This window comes from Thamnophis sirtalis, unplaced genomic scaffold (assembly GCF_051295495.1).
Source record: "Thamnophis sirtalis isolate CommonGarterSnake01/CBP01778 unplaced genomic scaffold, rThaSir2_p1.2 scaffold_17, whole genome shotgun sequence".
Taxonomy (NCBI): Eukaryota; Metazoa; Chordata; class Lepidosauria; order Squamata; family Natricidae; genus Thamnophis; species Thamnophis sirtalis.
Genome location: NW_028261397.1, coordinates 1,154,019 through 1,166,077, shown reverse-complemented (window position 1 = coordinate 1,166,077; position 12,059 = coordinate 1,154,019). Strand labels below are relative to the sequence as shown.

The 12,059-nt window shown below is 53.2% G+C and overlaps 2 protein-coding genes across 2 annotated transcripts in view; one reads left to right on the top strand and one right to left on the bottom strand.

Moving 5' to 3' along the window:
* The window catches only part of LOC148042368 (dehydrogenase/reductase SDR family member 13-like), a 48,653-nt gene extending 46,810 nt beyond the window's left edge, over nt 1-1,843 (bottom strand). The window contains exon 1 of the mRNA XM_087702861.1: nt 1,645-1,843. Coding sequence (XP_087558987.1) covers nt 1,645-1,780 — 136 coding nt within the window. The 5' untranslated portion in view covers nt 1,781-1,843. The remainder of the gene's footprint in view (nt 1-1,644) is intronic.
* Nucleotides 1,844-4,817: 2,974 nt separating this feature from the next.
* LOC148042367 (dehydrogenase/reductase SDR family member 13-like) lies at nt 4,818-11,065 on the top strand. Its single transcript, XM_087702840.1, has 3 exons — nt 4,818-5,114; nt 7,224-7,535; nt 10,307-11,065. The coding sequence occupies exons 1-3, from the start codon at nt 5,018-5,020 to the stop codon at nt 10,564-10,566; spliced, it is 669 nt and encodes a 222-aa protein (XP_087558966.1). The 5' UTR covers nt 4,818-5,017; the 3' UTR covers nt 10,567-11,065.
* The last annotated feature ends 994 nt before the right edge of the window (nt 11,066-12,059 follow it).

Below are 12,059 nucleotides of genomic sequence, written 5' to 3'. Positions count from 1 at the left end.
GAAGATCTAGAAAAAGATAATCAAGCAAGACATCTAGGAATGCCTAGAAATAAACTAGGTCATGAAACTCCATATGACATGTTATATAAAAGGCTAAATATATAAAAGGCTAAAGGCTAAACAATTATAGCAATAGCAGTCAGACTTATATACCGCTTCATAGGGCTTTCAGCCCTCTCTAAGCGGTTTACAGAGTCAGCATATCGCCCCCAACAACAATCCGGATCCTCATTTTACCCACCTCGGAAGGACGGAAGGCTGAGTCAACCCTGAGCCGGTGAGATTTGAACTGCAGAACTGCAGAACTCTTGTTGGGGGCGATATGCTGACTCTGTAAACCGCTTAGAGAGGGCTGAAAGCCCTATGAAGCGGTATAGAAGTCTAACTGCTATTGCTATTGCGCACAGCCTTCCCCGGCTCCATTTTTGCTGGCAGAGGCATTGTGGGCCGGTCCTTCGCTGTTTGCAGGGTGGGCCTGTGGGCCACATCTAAGCACCCCATGGGGCTTGAGTTTGACACCTTTGCTCTAAAACAGGGCTCCCCAAACTTGGGCTCTTTAAGACTTGTGGACTTCAACTCCCAGAATTCTCCAGGCTGGCTGGACTCCATAAGTCTTAAAGTGCCCAAGTTTGGGGAGCCCTGCTGTAAAATAATGCAATTGACCCGATGTCTGCAAAGAATGTAATATATATCCTTCCCCTCCCCTTCATACAGAACAGAACAGGAGGGTGGGAAGGGACCTTGTAGGTCATCTAGTCCAACCCCCCAAGTAGGAGACCCCACTCCGTTTCTGACAGGTGGCAGTCCAGTCAGAGCCGAAGAAGCTTCTTGGGGGGAGAAGCGAAACATCTTCAGAGCAAAATCAGAAAGTCCAGCTGCCTCTTGGGGGGGGGGAAAAGCACCTTCGGGGCCTTCCTTTACTTCTCTTTTGAGGAAGGCAGGAAGGAAACCGCGGAGCCTCGTGGCGCAATCCAGAAAATCAACCCTGCCACTTTGGCTTCCGTTGCAATCCGCTCCTCTCCGGCCCTCAGAAACCACCAGATTTGATCGCAGCGATTCATGCTGGCAAGGAAGCGAAGCGGGCTCGTCCCTCCGAGGCTCCCCCTGGCCGGTCCAAGCGCGGGTCTCCGGCAGCCCAGCCCTCCTTTCCCCCCTGCGCTTCCGCACCCCTTCCTTCCTTCCTTCCTTCCTTCCTTCCTCCCTCCCTCCCTCCCTCGCTGGCCGCGGTCCGAGGAAGCCCCGGGGAACAGCTGGCTTCTGCGGAGCCTCCTGGCTCAGTCCTGACCCGCTTTGTCCCCCGAGGGGCTTTTTCCGGCCGGACTTTCTCGGTTGCGCCTGAAGCGCCTTCGGCTCAAGCTGGACCGGGATGGGGCAGAAACTCCGCGGAGAAACCTGGGTTGGGGTCGCCTTTCCACCCGCGTCTCCCTGGGACCTTCGCGCTGCGCTTTTGCTCCGGGAGTTTGATCTGCGCGGAGCCCCTGAGGTGGGAGGGGGGCTTATGGAAGGGAGGATGAGAGAGAGAGAGAAAGGAGGAAAGAAAGGAGGAAAGAAAGTAAGAAAGAAAGAGAGAGGGAGAGGAAGGAAGGAAGGAAGAAAGAAAGAAAGAAAAGGAGAGAGGCAATGCCGCCAACCCCCCCAGCTGACCTGTGATGAGCACCGTCTTGCCCCGCAGGCTGACCGTGTTCCGACACCGGGTGGCCACCACGAAGTTGTAGTAAAGCAGCGCGTAGAGACCCAGCAGCAACGCTGCGCCCACCCCCAGCGCCCCCGCTGCCTCCATGTCCCGATCCCTGCCCGGCCTCGCCAGCTGACCCCGCGGACCGCCAGCGCTCGCTTCCTTTTCCCTGGGACGGCCCCTGCCCCGCCCCCGCGTGGGACAGCCTCGATCACACGCAGCGCTGCCACCCTCTCGCCCCCCCTCCTGGCTGACAAGGAAGGAAAGAGGGAGGGAGGGAGGGAGGAGATGGGAAGGAGAAGGAGGGAAGCAGTGAAGGAGGAAGGTAGATAGGCAAGAAGGGAGGGAGGGAGGGAGGGAGGGAAGAGAAAGGAAGGAAGGAAGGAAGGAAGGAAAGGAAGGAAGGAAGGAAAGAGGGAGAGGGAGGGAGATGGGAAGGAGAAGGAAGGAAGCAGTGAAGGAAGGAAGGAAGGTAGGTAAGAAGGAAGGGAGGGAGGGAGAAAGGGAAAGGGAAGGAAGGAAGGAAGGAAAGAGGGAGGGAGGGAGGAGATGGGAAGGAGAAGGAGGGAGGCAGTGGAGGAAGGTAGACAGGTAAGAAGGGAGGGAGGGAGGGAGGGAAGGGAAGAGAAAGGAAGGAAGGAAGGAAAGAGGGAGAGGGAGGGAGATGGGAAGAAGAAGGAAGGAAGCAGTGAAGGAAGGAAGGAAGGTAGGTAAGAAGGAAGGGAGGGAGGGAGAAAGGGAAAGGGAAGGAACAAAGGAACGAAGGAAGGAAAGAGGGAGGGAGGCTGGGAAGGAGATGGGAAGGAGAAGGGGGTGAAGGAAGGTAGATAGATAAGAAGGGAAGGAAGGAAGGAAATACAATAAATAGTTGGAAGTTTCAGGGCCTTACACTTGGCCCCCAGCAACCCTGCTGTCCTCTTGCCCTCCCCTTGCCCCCTCCTCCTGGCCTCTCCTGGTGGTCTCCCATCCTATCCCTGAGGATGCCTTGTTCGCAATGCCTGGTCTCCTCGCATGCAGAGGGAGGGGGCCTCCCTCCACCCCCCTCCCTCTGCCTTCTGTTGCCCCATGTCCCTTGGCTCTGTGCCCAGCCCCTAAGGCCAGGGGTGGGCAGGGGGCCAACATTGGGCCAGGGGTGGTGCGGGGACCTCCAAGCAGCCCCTCCCTTGAGAGGGGGCGCCGTATTCAAAGGGCGCCCGACCGAAACCTCTTTGTAATCACCACGGCTCCAGATCCTGCATCTATGGAAGCCTGAGGTGGCTGGGCGATCAATGGGGCAACCTTAACAGGGTTCCAGACTTCACAATTGTCCACAAGAAAGACGGAAACTCTGGATGGGGGGCGTGGCCGTCCCTGGAAGAGGAGAGAAGGAACTGGGGGAGATCACAAAACACACACGCATCTGTGAACAGGAACAGAACCTGGATTGAGAATTGAGCCAGGACTCACCTGAGCTGCTCCTGTACATTTTTCTCACAGTGGTGGCACAGTGGTTAGGGTGCAGCACTGCAGGCCACTTCAGCTGACTGCAGTTCTGCAGTTCGGCTGTTCAAATCTCACCGGCTCAGGGTTGACTCAGCCTTCCATCCTTCCGAGGTGGGTAAAATGAGGACCCGGATTGTTGTTGGGGGAAATATGCTGACTCTGTAAACCGCTTAGAGAGGGCTGAAAGCCCTATGAAGCGGTATATAAGTCTAACCGCTTAGAGAGGGCTGAAAGCCCTATGAAGCGGTATATAAGTCTAACTGCTATTGCTATTGCTATTGCTATTTCTCTCCATAGAAGCCCTGAGTTCAAGTCTGTTGAACTCCTTCTTGGGCAGATCTTCTGAAGAGTTGGCTATTAGCTCCAGCATGGTCTCATCCTTGTCTTACAACCCTCCATTTAGTGACCATTCGAAGTTACAACAGCATTGAAACAAGTGGCTTACATTACAACCAGTCCTCACGGTTACAACCGTCGTCGCATCCCCGTGGTCACATGATCAGAATTTGGGCACTTGGCCACCAGTATGGATTTATGACAGTTGCCCTGTCCTGGGGTCCCGTGAATGCCATTTGCGACCTTCGGACAAACAAAGTCAGTGGGGAAAGCTGGGTTCGCTTAACGACCGGGTGATTCGCTTAGCAACCGTGGCAAAAAGAAGGACATAAAAACAGATCCACTTAACCACTGCCTTGCTTAGCCGTAGAAATTCTGGTCTCAATTGTGGTCGTAACTCGAGGACTACCTGTAGCGTCAAAGCCACCGCCGGGAAGGAAGGCCACAACCTCTTTTATTGAAGGGTCTCTTTGCCCTCTGGGGCGGTTGGGGTTGGGGGGGGGGGTAGCATCTTTAGCAGCCTTTCCTCAATGGGGGAGGCTGAATCTCCTTCGGGACGCGGGGGGGGGGGGAGGTTCCCATGTGGGAGTAAAATGGGGAAGATTCCTGGGCGGGGGGGGGGGAGGGGTCCATTCCAGAGGAGGAAGAGGCAACTTAGTGTAGATATTATATGTAAGGAGAAAGACTCAAGATGGCTCATCCCTTGTAATTGGCAGATAATATGAGCCTCAGAGACGGTAATCTACTTTGATTCGTCAAGATTCCGTTTCAAGGTATTGAACTATCAAGGAATCTCCTTGGCAGAATTACTGTGAGTCATTCTTTGTTCTCAGGTCCTGACAATTCCCGATTCATCTCTGTGCCCTGCTCTATACAGGTAGTCCTCGACTCACAACCACAATTAAGCTCAAAATTTCCGTTGCTAAGCAAGACAGTTGTTAAGTGTTAAGCCTGACACCTGACATGCACCGGATGCAATTTTATTAATCATTTTTGGCACGGTTGTTAAGTGAATCACATGGCTGTTAAGTGAATCCACCTCCCCCGTTGACTTTGCTTGTCTGGCTCCTCTTGAGGGGATCTCAGATATTGATCACGTGACCCTGGACAATGCTACGAGTGGCTTTGTAACTTCAAATGGTCACTAAATGGTTAGCAAAAAACCGAGGACAACTTGTATTTTTTTACTATAACGCTAGCCCCCTCCCCCCCCGCGAATCTTTTTGATTTCTTGGACTGGCGGTGACGGTGGGGGCGAGAGTTCTAATCCTAAATCCCGTACGTGTGCAAGCGAAGCTTCATGCACTAGCCTGCCCCTTTGGCGGCCCCAGTCCCCAACGGGCCACGGCTCCGTAACCGTCTGCAGTCCTAGTGTTGGAGCACCCAGAGAGATTGCCGGGAGGTGAGCAGGCCGACGCGGAAGGTGAGTCAGTCGGGATCCGCCTTTGAAGCCGTACTCGATCCCGAGGCTCAGGATTCCTTCCGCTCCTTTTCCAGGAAAGTGGGAACTCGGAGGTGATCCTGATGATCCTGGATCTGGGCAGCCTGGACTCCGTGCGAGCTTTTGCGCAGACCTTCTTAGAATCGGAGCCCCGTCTGGACATCCTCATCAACAACGCAGGTGGGGGCAGAGCAGACCCTCCCCCCCTCCAGGGTCTCCGGGGGAGGAAGATTACCGTCTCCGGGATTTTCAGTTCCTTTGAGAAATGTTTCTCTCCTATTCGTAGTTGTTTGCTTTCCGTATGCCGCCTTCATTATCATTTTTACAAGTAACTCAAGGTTACTTGTGAACGGATCCAACACTCCTTCCCCCTCCTATTTCCCTCTAAACAACAACCCTGTGAGGGAGGTTGGGGAGAGAGAGAGGCTGGCCCAACGTCACCAGCTGGCTTTTGTGCCTAAGGCGGGACTAGAACTCCCCGTCTCCTAGTGATTGGCTCAAAGTCACTCAGATCATGCCTAAGGCGGGACTAGAACTCCCCATCTCCTAGTGATTGGCTCAAAGTCACTCAGATCATGCCTAAGGTGGGACTAGAACTCCCCGTCTCCTAGTGATTGATTCAAAACTACTCAGTTCATATCTAAGACAGGACTAGAACTCCCTGTCTCCTAGTGATTGGCTCAAAGTCACTCAGATCATGCCTAAGGTGGGACTAGAACTCCCCGTCTCCTAGTGATTGGTTCAAAACTACTCAGTTCATATCTAAGACAGGACTAGAACTCCCACATCTCCTAGTGATTGGGTCAAAGTCACTCAGATCATGCCTAAGGTGGGACTAGAACTCCCCGTCTCCTAGTGATTGGCTCAAAGTCACTCAGATCATGCCTAAGACAGGACTAGAACTCCCTGTCTCCTAGTGATTGGCTCAAAGTCACTCAGATCATGCCTAAGGTGGGACTAGAACTCCCCGTCTCCTAGTGATTGGTTCAAAACTACTCAGTTCATATCTAAGACAGGACTAGAACTCCCACATCTCCTAGTGATTGGGTCAAAGTCACTCAGATCATGCCTAAGGTGGGACTAGAACTCCCCGTCTCCTAGTGATTGATTCAAAACTACTCAGTTCATATCTAAGACAGGACTAGAACTCCCTGTCTCCTAGTGATTGGCTCAAAGTCACTCAGATCATGCCTAAGGTGGGACTAGAACTCCCCGTCTCCTAGTGATTGGTTCAAAACTACTCAGTTCATATCTAAGACAGGACTAGAACTCCCACATCTCCTAGTGATTGGGTCAAAGTCACTCAGATCATGCCTAAGGTGGGACTAGAACTCCCCGTCTCCTAGTGATTGGTTCAAAACTACTCAGTTCATATCTAAGACAGGACTAGAACTCCCACATCTCCTAGTGATTGGGTCAAAGTCACTCAGATCATGCCTAAGGCGGGACTAGAACTCCCTGTCTCCTAGTGGCTCAAAGCCACCCAGCTGGCTTTCATGGCTTAAGGCAGGATTGGGGACTCATGTCCCCCCATTTTCTACGCTTAACCACTAGGCCAAACTGACTTAACTGACTATTGTCTTAACCACTAGACCAAACTGGATGCTTTACATGCAGTCCTCGACTTACGACCATGATGGAGCCTGCCCATTATGGTCGTAAGTTGTGATGGTGCTAAATCCCGTCACCCGTGTGGCCAACACGATTTTACATTCTTTTTTTGAGGCTATTGTTAAGCGAACCAATTGTTCACTATCGGGTGTTTTTGTTGAAAACTGCAAGTAAATTCCTTTTTTTGACAAAAATGCCATAAATCAGAGTCATTTCCCAGGTTTCCAAAGTCAAACTGGTTGCCAAGCATCAGGTTGCAATCATGTGATGTGGCCACAAGGGGGAGCCACTGGAAGTTTGGAACCCGCTTGTTGTTACCTTTCATTAGATCAGCGTTTCTCAACCTTGTCAACTTGAAGATGTCCGGACTTCAACTCCCAGAATTCCCCAGCCAGCAAATGCTGGCTGGGGAACTCTGGGAGTTGAAGTCCGGACATCTTCAAATTGCCAAGGTTGAGAAACACTGTCCTAACCACTGCTGGGGAACTCTGGGAGTTGAAGTCCGGACATCTTCAAATTGCCAAGGTTGAGAAACACTGTCCTAACCACTGGTGGGGAATTCTGGGAGTTGAAGTCCGGACATCTTCAAGTTACCAAGGTTGAGAAACACTGCATTAGATTGTGAAGTGACCCGTTGTAAGCCAAGGGCTGCATGTAATCCGCTTACTTTCCTGGCAGGGGTCTTTCAGGGTGGCCAAACCGCCGATGGCTTTGACCAGGCCTTCCAGGTCAACCACTTGGCCCACTTCCTGCTGACCCACCTGCTCCTCGACCGGCTGAAGCACTGCGCCCCGAGCAGGATCGTAACTGTGGTCTCCAGTATCCATGTTTTCGGGAAGATCGACTTTCGGACCATCCACAGGCCGGTGGAAGGGATGTGGAAAGCCCTGCATTCGTACTCCAACAGCAAACTAGCCAACGTTCTCCAAGTGAGAGAGTTGGCCAACCGATTGCAAGGAACCGATGTCACCTGCTACGCGGTTCATCCAGGTAAGTGGAAGTCCGGCTCCAAGGCGCCCCAGATCGAGCCCCCCGGTATCCCACTGGGTGCTCCCTCGACCTCCTATGCAGACCACCCAGGGAGTTTTCTCCACCAATAGCAATAGCAATAGCAGTTAGACTTATATACCGCTTCATAGGGCTTTCAGCCCTCCCTAAGCGGTTTACAGAGTCAGCATATCGCCCCCAACAACAATCCAGGTCCTCATTTTACCCACCTCGGAAGGATGGAAGGCTGAGTCAACCCTGAGCCGGTGAGATTTGAACAGCCGAACTGCTGAACTGCAGTCAGCTGAAGTAGCCTGCAGTGCTGCATTTAACCACTGCGCCACCCAGGCTCAGCTGCGGAGGGAGAACGTCTCCCACCATCCCAGGTCCTGAATCCTAGAATCTTAGTGTGGGAAGGGCCTTTGGAGGTCATACAGGAGACCCTGCATCAGGGCTCTGCAACGTTCAACATTCAAAGCCATTTGGACCTGTTTCCCCCAGAAAATAAAACACAAAACCTGTGTGGGAGTGGACAACTCAAGGTCACTCACTCCAACCCAGTCAGATGACTGGGGTTCCACCACAAATGCGCGAATGACAAAAGCGCGCCTGATTAAACCGCGCCGACAAAACCGCGCGACGAAGGAGCGACGAATGAGCGCGCCGACAGAAGCGCCCGGTAACCTAACCCTAACCCTAACCCTAACCCTAACCCTAACCCTAACCCTAAACCTTAACTTAATTTAAATCGCGCTTCTGTCGGCGTGCTGTTGTCGGTGCGCTCTTGTCGATGCGCTTTTGACATCGCGGTTTTAGCGCCGCGGTTTTGTCGGCGCGCTTATGACGTTCGCGCTTTTGTCAGGTCACGGATGACTGGCCCCTAGCTACGCCTACCCAGCAGAGAACCCGTTGTTAAAAAATACCGGGAGCCGTGGTGGGTTGCAGGCAGCACGCCCCAGTACGGGCATACTGGACCCTGCCCGGAGCACTGGGTACCATTCCGGTACAGTGCTCCGGAGGGCCCACCCGCGCTCCTTACCTGTCTTTAAAGTCTTCCGTGCATGCGCACAGTGCGTACAGTGGCTGCATGATGCTCCGCTGATCAGCTGCAGCGTCGCGGAAGCTCACGGAGGTGTCGCTGGATGGTAACCGGAACCCACCACCGACCGGGAGCCACAAAACCCCTTTGACATATCTCCCTCTCTGTCTCTCTCTCCCTCCCTCCGTCTGTATCTCTCTATCTCCCCCATCTGTATCTCTCTTTATGTTTCTGTCTCTCTCTCCCTCTCTCTGTATGTGTTTGGGGATGGGGATGTGTCTCTCCCCCCTCCACTTCTGATATGAGGCACAGTAAACTTTAGCGCGCTTCCCAATGGGGGAGATGAGTTCCCCTCCTCCTCCTGGAGCCCATTCCACCTTCCCGCCTCTCCGCTAACAACAGGACGTGGCCGAAAGCTCAGAGCCTGAAGCGGCGGGAGTCGAGGGCTGCCTTGGGTGCAAATATGGCACGGAGGCAAGTACGGGGCCACTTCACTCCTGCATTAAGACCCCAGCGTCCCTCCTCCCCCTCCTTCTCTCGCAACCCCCTGGCCATCTGTGGCGGGGCCGGGGGGGGTGCGCACGTGCGGGGAGATCCTCCTAGAGCAAGCGGCCGGGCTCGGCCAAAGGGCAGCATAGGTGGAAGCAAGGTGGCCAGCCGCTCGCTTGAGAAGGGTCTCTCCGCTCGTGCACACACACACCCCGGCCCTGCCAGAGATGGCCAGGGGGTCATGAGGGGGGGGAGGGTTGCCTGAAGGGAAGCCTCCTCCACGGCTCGCAGTTGTTCCTCACCCAGCCCGGATTCCCCAAAAGTTGCCAAGAACAAAGAGAAGGACTAGTGAAGAGGCCCAAGGAGAGCTCGCTGGCTTTCAGAGAGAGAGAGAGAGAGAGAGAGAGAGAGAGAGAGAGGGAGGGAGGGAGAAAGAGAGAGAGACAGAGAGAGACAGAGAGACAGAGACAGAGAGAGATAGAGAGACAGAGACAGAGAGAGAGAGACAGAGAGAGAGAGACAGAGACAGAGAGACAGAGAGAGACAGAGAGAGAGAGAGAGACAGAGAGAGACAGAGAGAGACAGAGACAGAGAGAGATAGAGAGACAGAGACAGAGAGAGAGACAGAGAGAGAGAGACAGAGACAGAGAGACAGAGAGAGACAGAGAGAGAGAGAGAGACAGAGAGAGACAGAGAGAGACAGAGACAGAGAGAGAGACAGAGACAGAGAGAGAGACAGAGAGACACACACACAGAGAGAGAGAGAGAGAGAGAGAGAGAGAGAAAGAAAGAGAGAGAGAAGAAAAACACACACAAACGGGGGGGGGGGGTCAGCCCCCTTTTCCTGCTGCCCTGAGCTTCTACCTATATACAACTGCCTGTATTAGCCACTTAATTCCAATGGATTCATGTGTGTGACAACACACACAAACACACAAACACTATTTTAGCCAACTCGGGAAACAGACAAACCATCATTAAGTAATATTATTTATTTGAACCTATTAGCCATCCAACGACAGTGGATTCAGGTGTGCAATGCAGAACACAGGCACACAAACACACACACACACACCCTTTGCACCATGGCCCACTCACTTCAGCATTGGGTCTTCCGAAAATTATTTAAAGTGGGCAACGGGTGTTGTTCATGCGTGATTTCCTCCTCCTCCCTCTGGGTCACCCTGGAAGGTGCTCCCTTCCATCCTGGGGGCCCTTCACACAACCAACTCTCTTTTGCTTTCAGGAGGTGTTAGGACCGAAATCGGCCGCTCTTTTCCAACCTGGTCATCTCGGTTGCTTTGGTTCATGATGCTCTTCAGCCGAGATTGCCAGGCAGGCGCCCAGACCTCCATCTACTGCGCCACCGAGGAGGGCATCGAGGGGCTGAGCGGGCGGTATTTCGAGGACTGCCGGCCGAAGGTGCCCTGGCCACAGGCCTGCGATGACCAGCTGGCCAAGAAGCTCTGGGAATTCAGCGAGAGGCTGCTGGGACTGACCGCTTAAGACGGGACAGAGTTGGAGTTTGGGGCAACTGAAAGCAGGTGTGTCCGATTAAACTGGGGGATCAAACTGCAGGGAATCCGGAAACTTCCCAGAGGTTGTGTTTGAGGTGGAAATTCAAGGGTTGAATCTCTAAGAAGTTCAAAAATTAGAAAGCATTGTGGGGTTCGTCATATGTTGCCCAAAGACTTTCATGTGGTGGTCTCTCATGAGGAAAAGACACGCAGGCAAGGTGTCTCGGGATGAGAGCTCAGAACAGACTCTGAACCCCCTTTTATTCTTATTACTCTCATTAGCATACAATGTTATCACTTAGGGCCAGAGCCTGCCTGTTGCCAGTTATTTTTAGGATTCATTCATCCTGTTTTCCACATTCCCATGTGCTTTCATTGTTTCGTGTACACTATGGCACATCCTCTGGGAGCATTTCTCTGCAATTATTCCCACACTCTCATTTGTGACTTATTCTTTTTGGTGAATAAAGGCTGTTCCTGACCTGTTTTAAAAGGGGGTGTCTTTTACTTGTGGATCAATCCTTTCTCATCATCAGAACATGGACTTGCTTAGCAAACGAAATGCTGGGCTCATTTGTCGTAAACTGAGGACTTCCTGTATAGGTAGAGGAGGGCATGGAGATGAATCAGGAAATGCCAGGATCCAAAAACAGAGAGTGGCAGGTAGGGAGTGAATCTCTGCCAAAGAGATTCCTGGACTCTTCAACACCTAGAGTTAGAATCTTGCCAGGTCAAAGCAGTTTACTATCTCATAGCAATAGCCATAGCAGTTAGACTTATATACCGCTTCATAGGGCTTTCAGCCCTCTCTAAGCGGTTTACAGAGTCAGCATATCGCCCCCAACAACAATCTGGGTCCTCATTTCACCCACCTCGGAAGGATGGAAGGCTGAGTCAACCCTGAGCCGGTGAGATTTGAACTGCTGAACTGCAGAACTGTAGTCAGCTGAAGTGGCCTGCAGTGCTGCAGCTGCAGCGTCGCGGAGGCTCGCGGAGGTGTCGCTGGATGGTAACCGGAACCCACCACCGACCGGGAGCCACAAAACCCCTTTGACATATCTCCCTCTCTGTCTCTCTCTCCCTCCCTCCGTCTGTATCTCTCTATCTCCCCCATCTAGTACGGGGCCACTTCACTCCTGCAGTAAGACCCCCATCGTCCCTCCTCCCCCTCCTTCTCTCGCAACCCCCCGGCCATCTGTGGCAGGGCCGGGGGGGGTGCGCACGAGCGGGGAGACCTTCCTAGAGCAAGCGGCCGGGCTCGGCCAAAGGGCAGCATAGGCGGAAGCAAGGTGGCCACCCGCTTGCTTGAGAAGGGTCTCCCCGCTCGTGCACACACACACCCCGGCCCCGCCACAGATGGCCAGGGGGTCATGAGGGGGGGGTGAGGGTCGCCTGAAGGGAAGCCTCCTCCATGGCTCGCAGTTGTTCCTCACCCAGCCCGGATTTCCAAAAAGTTGCCAAAGAGAAGGACTAGTGAAGAGG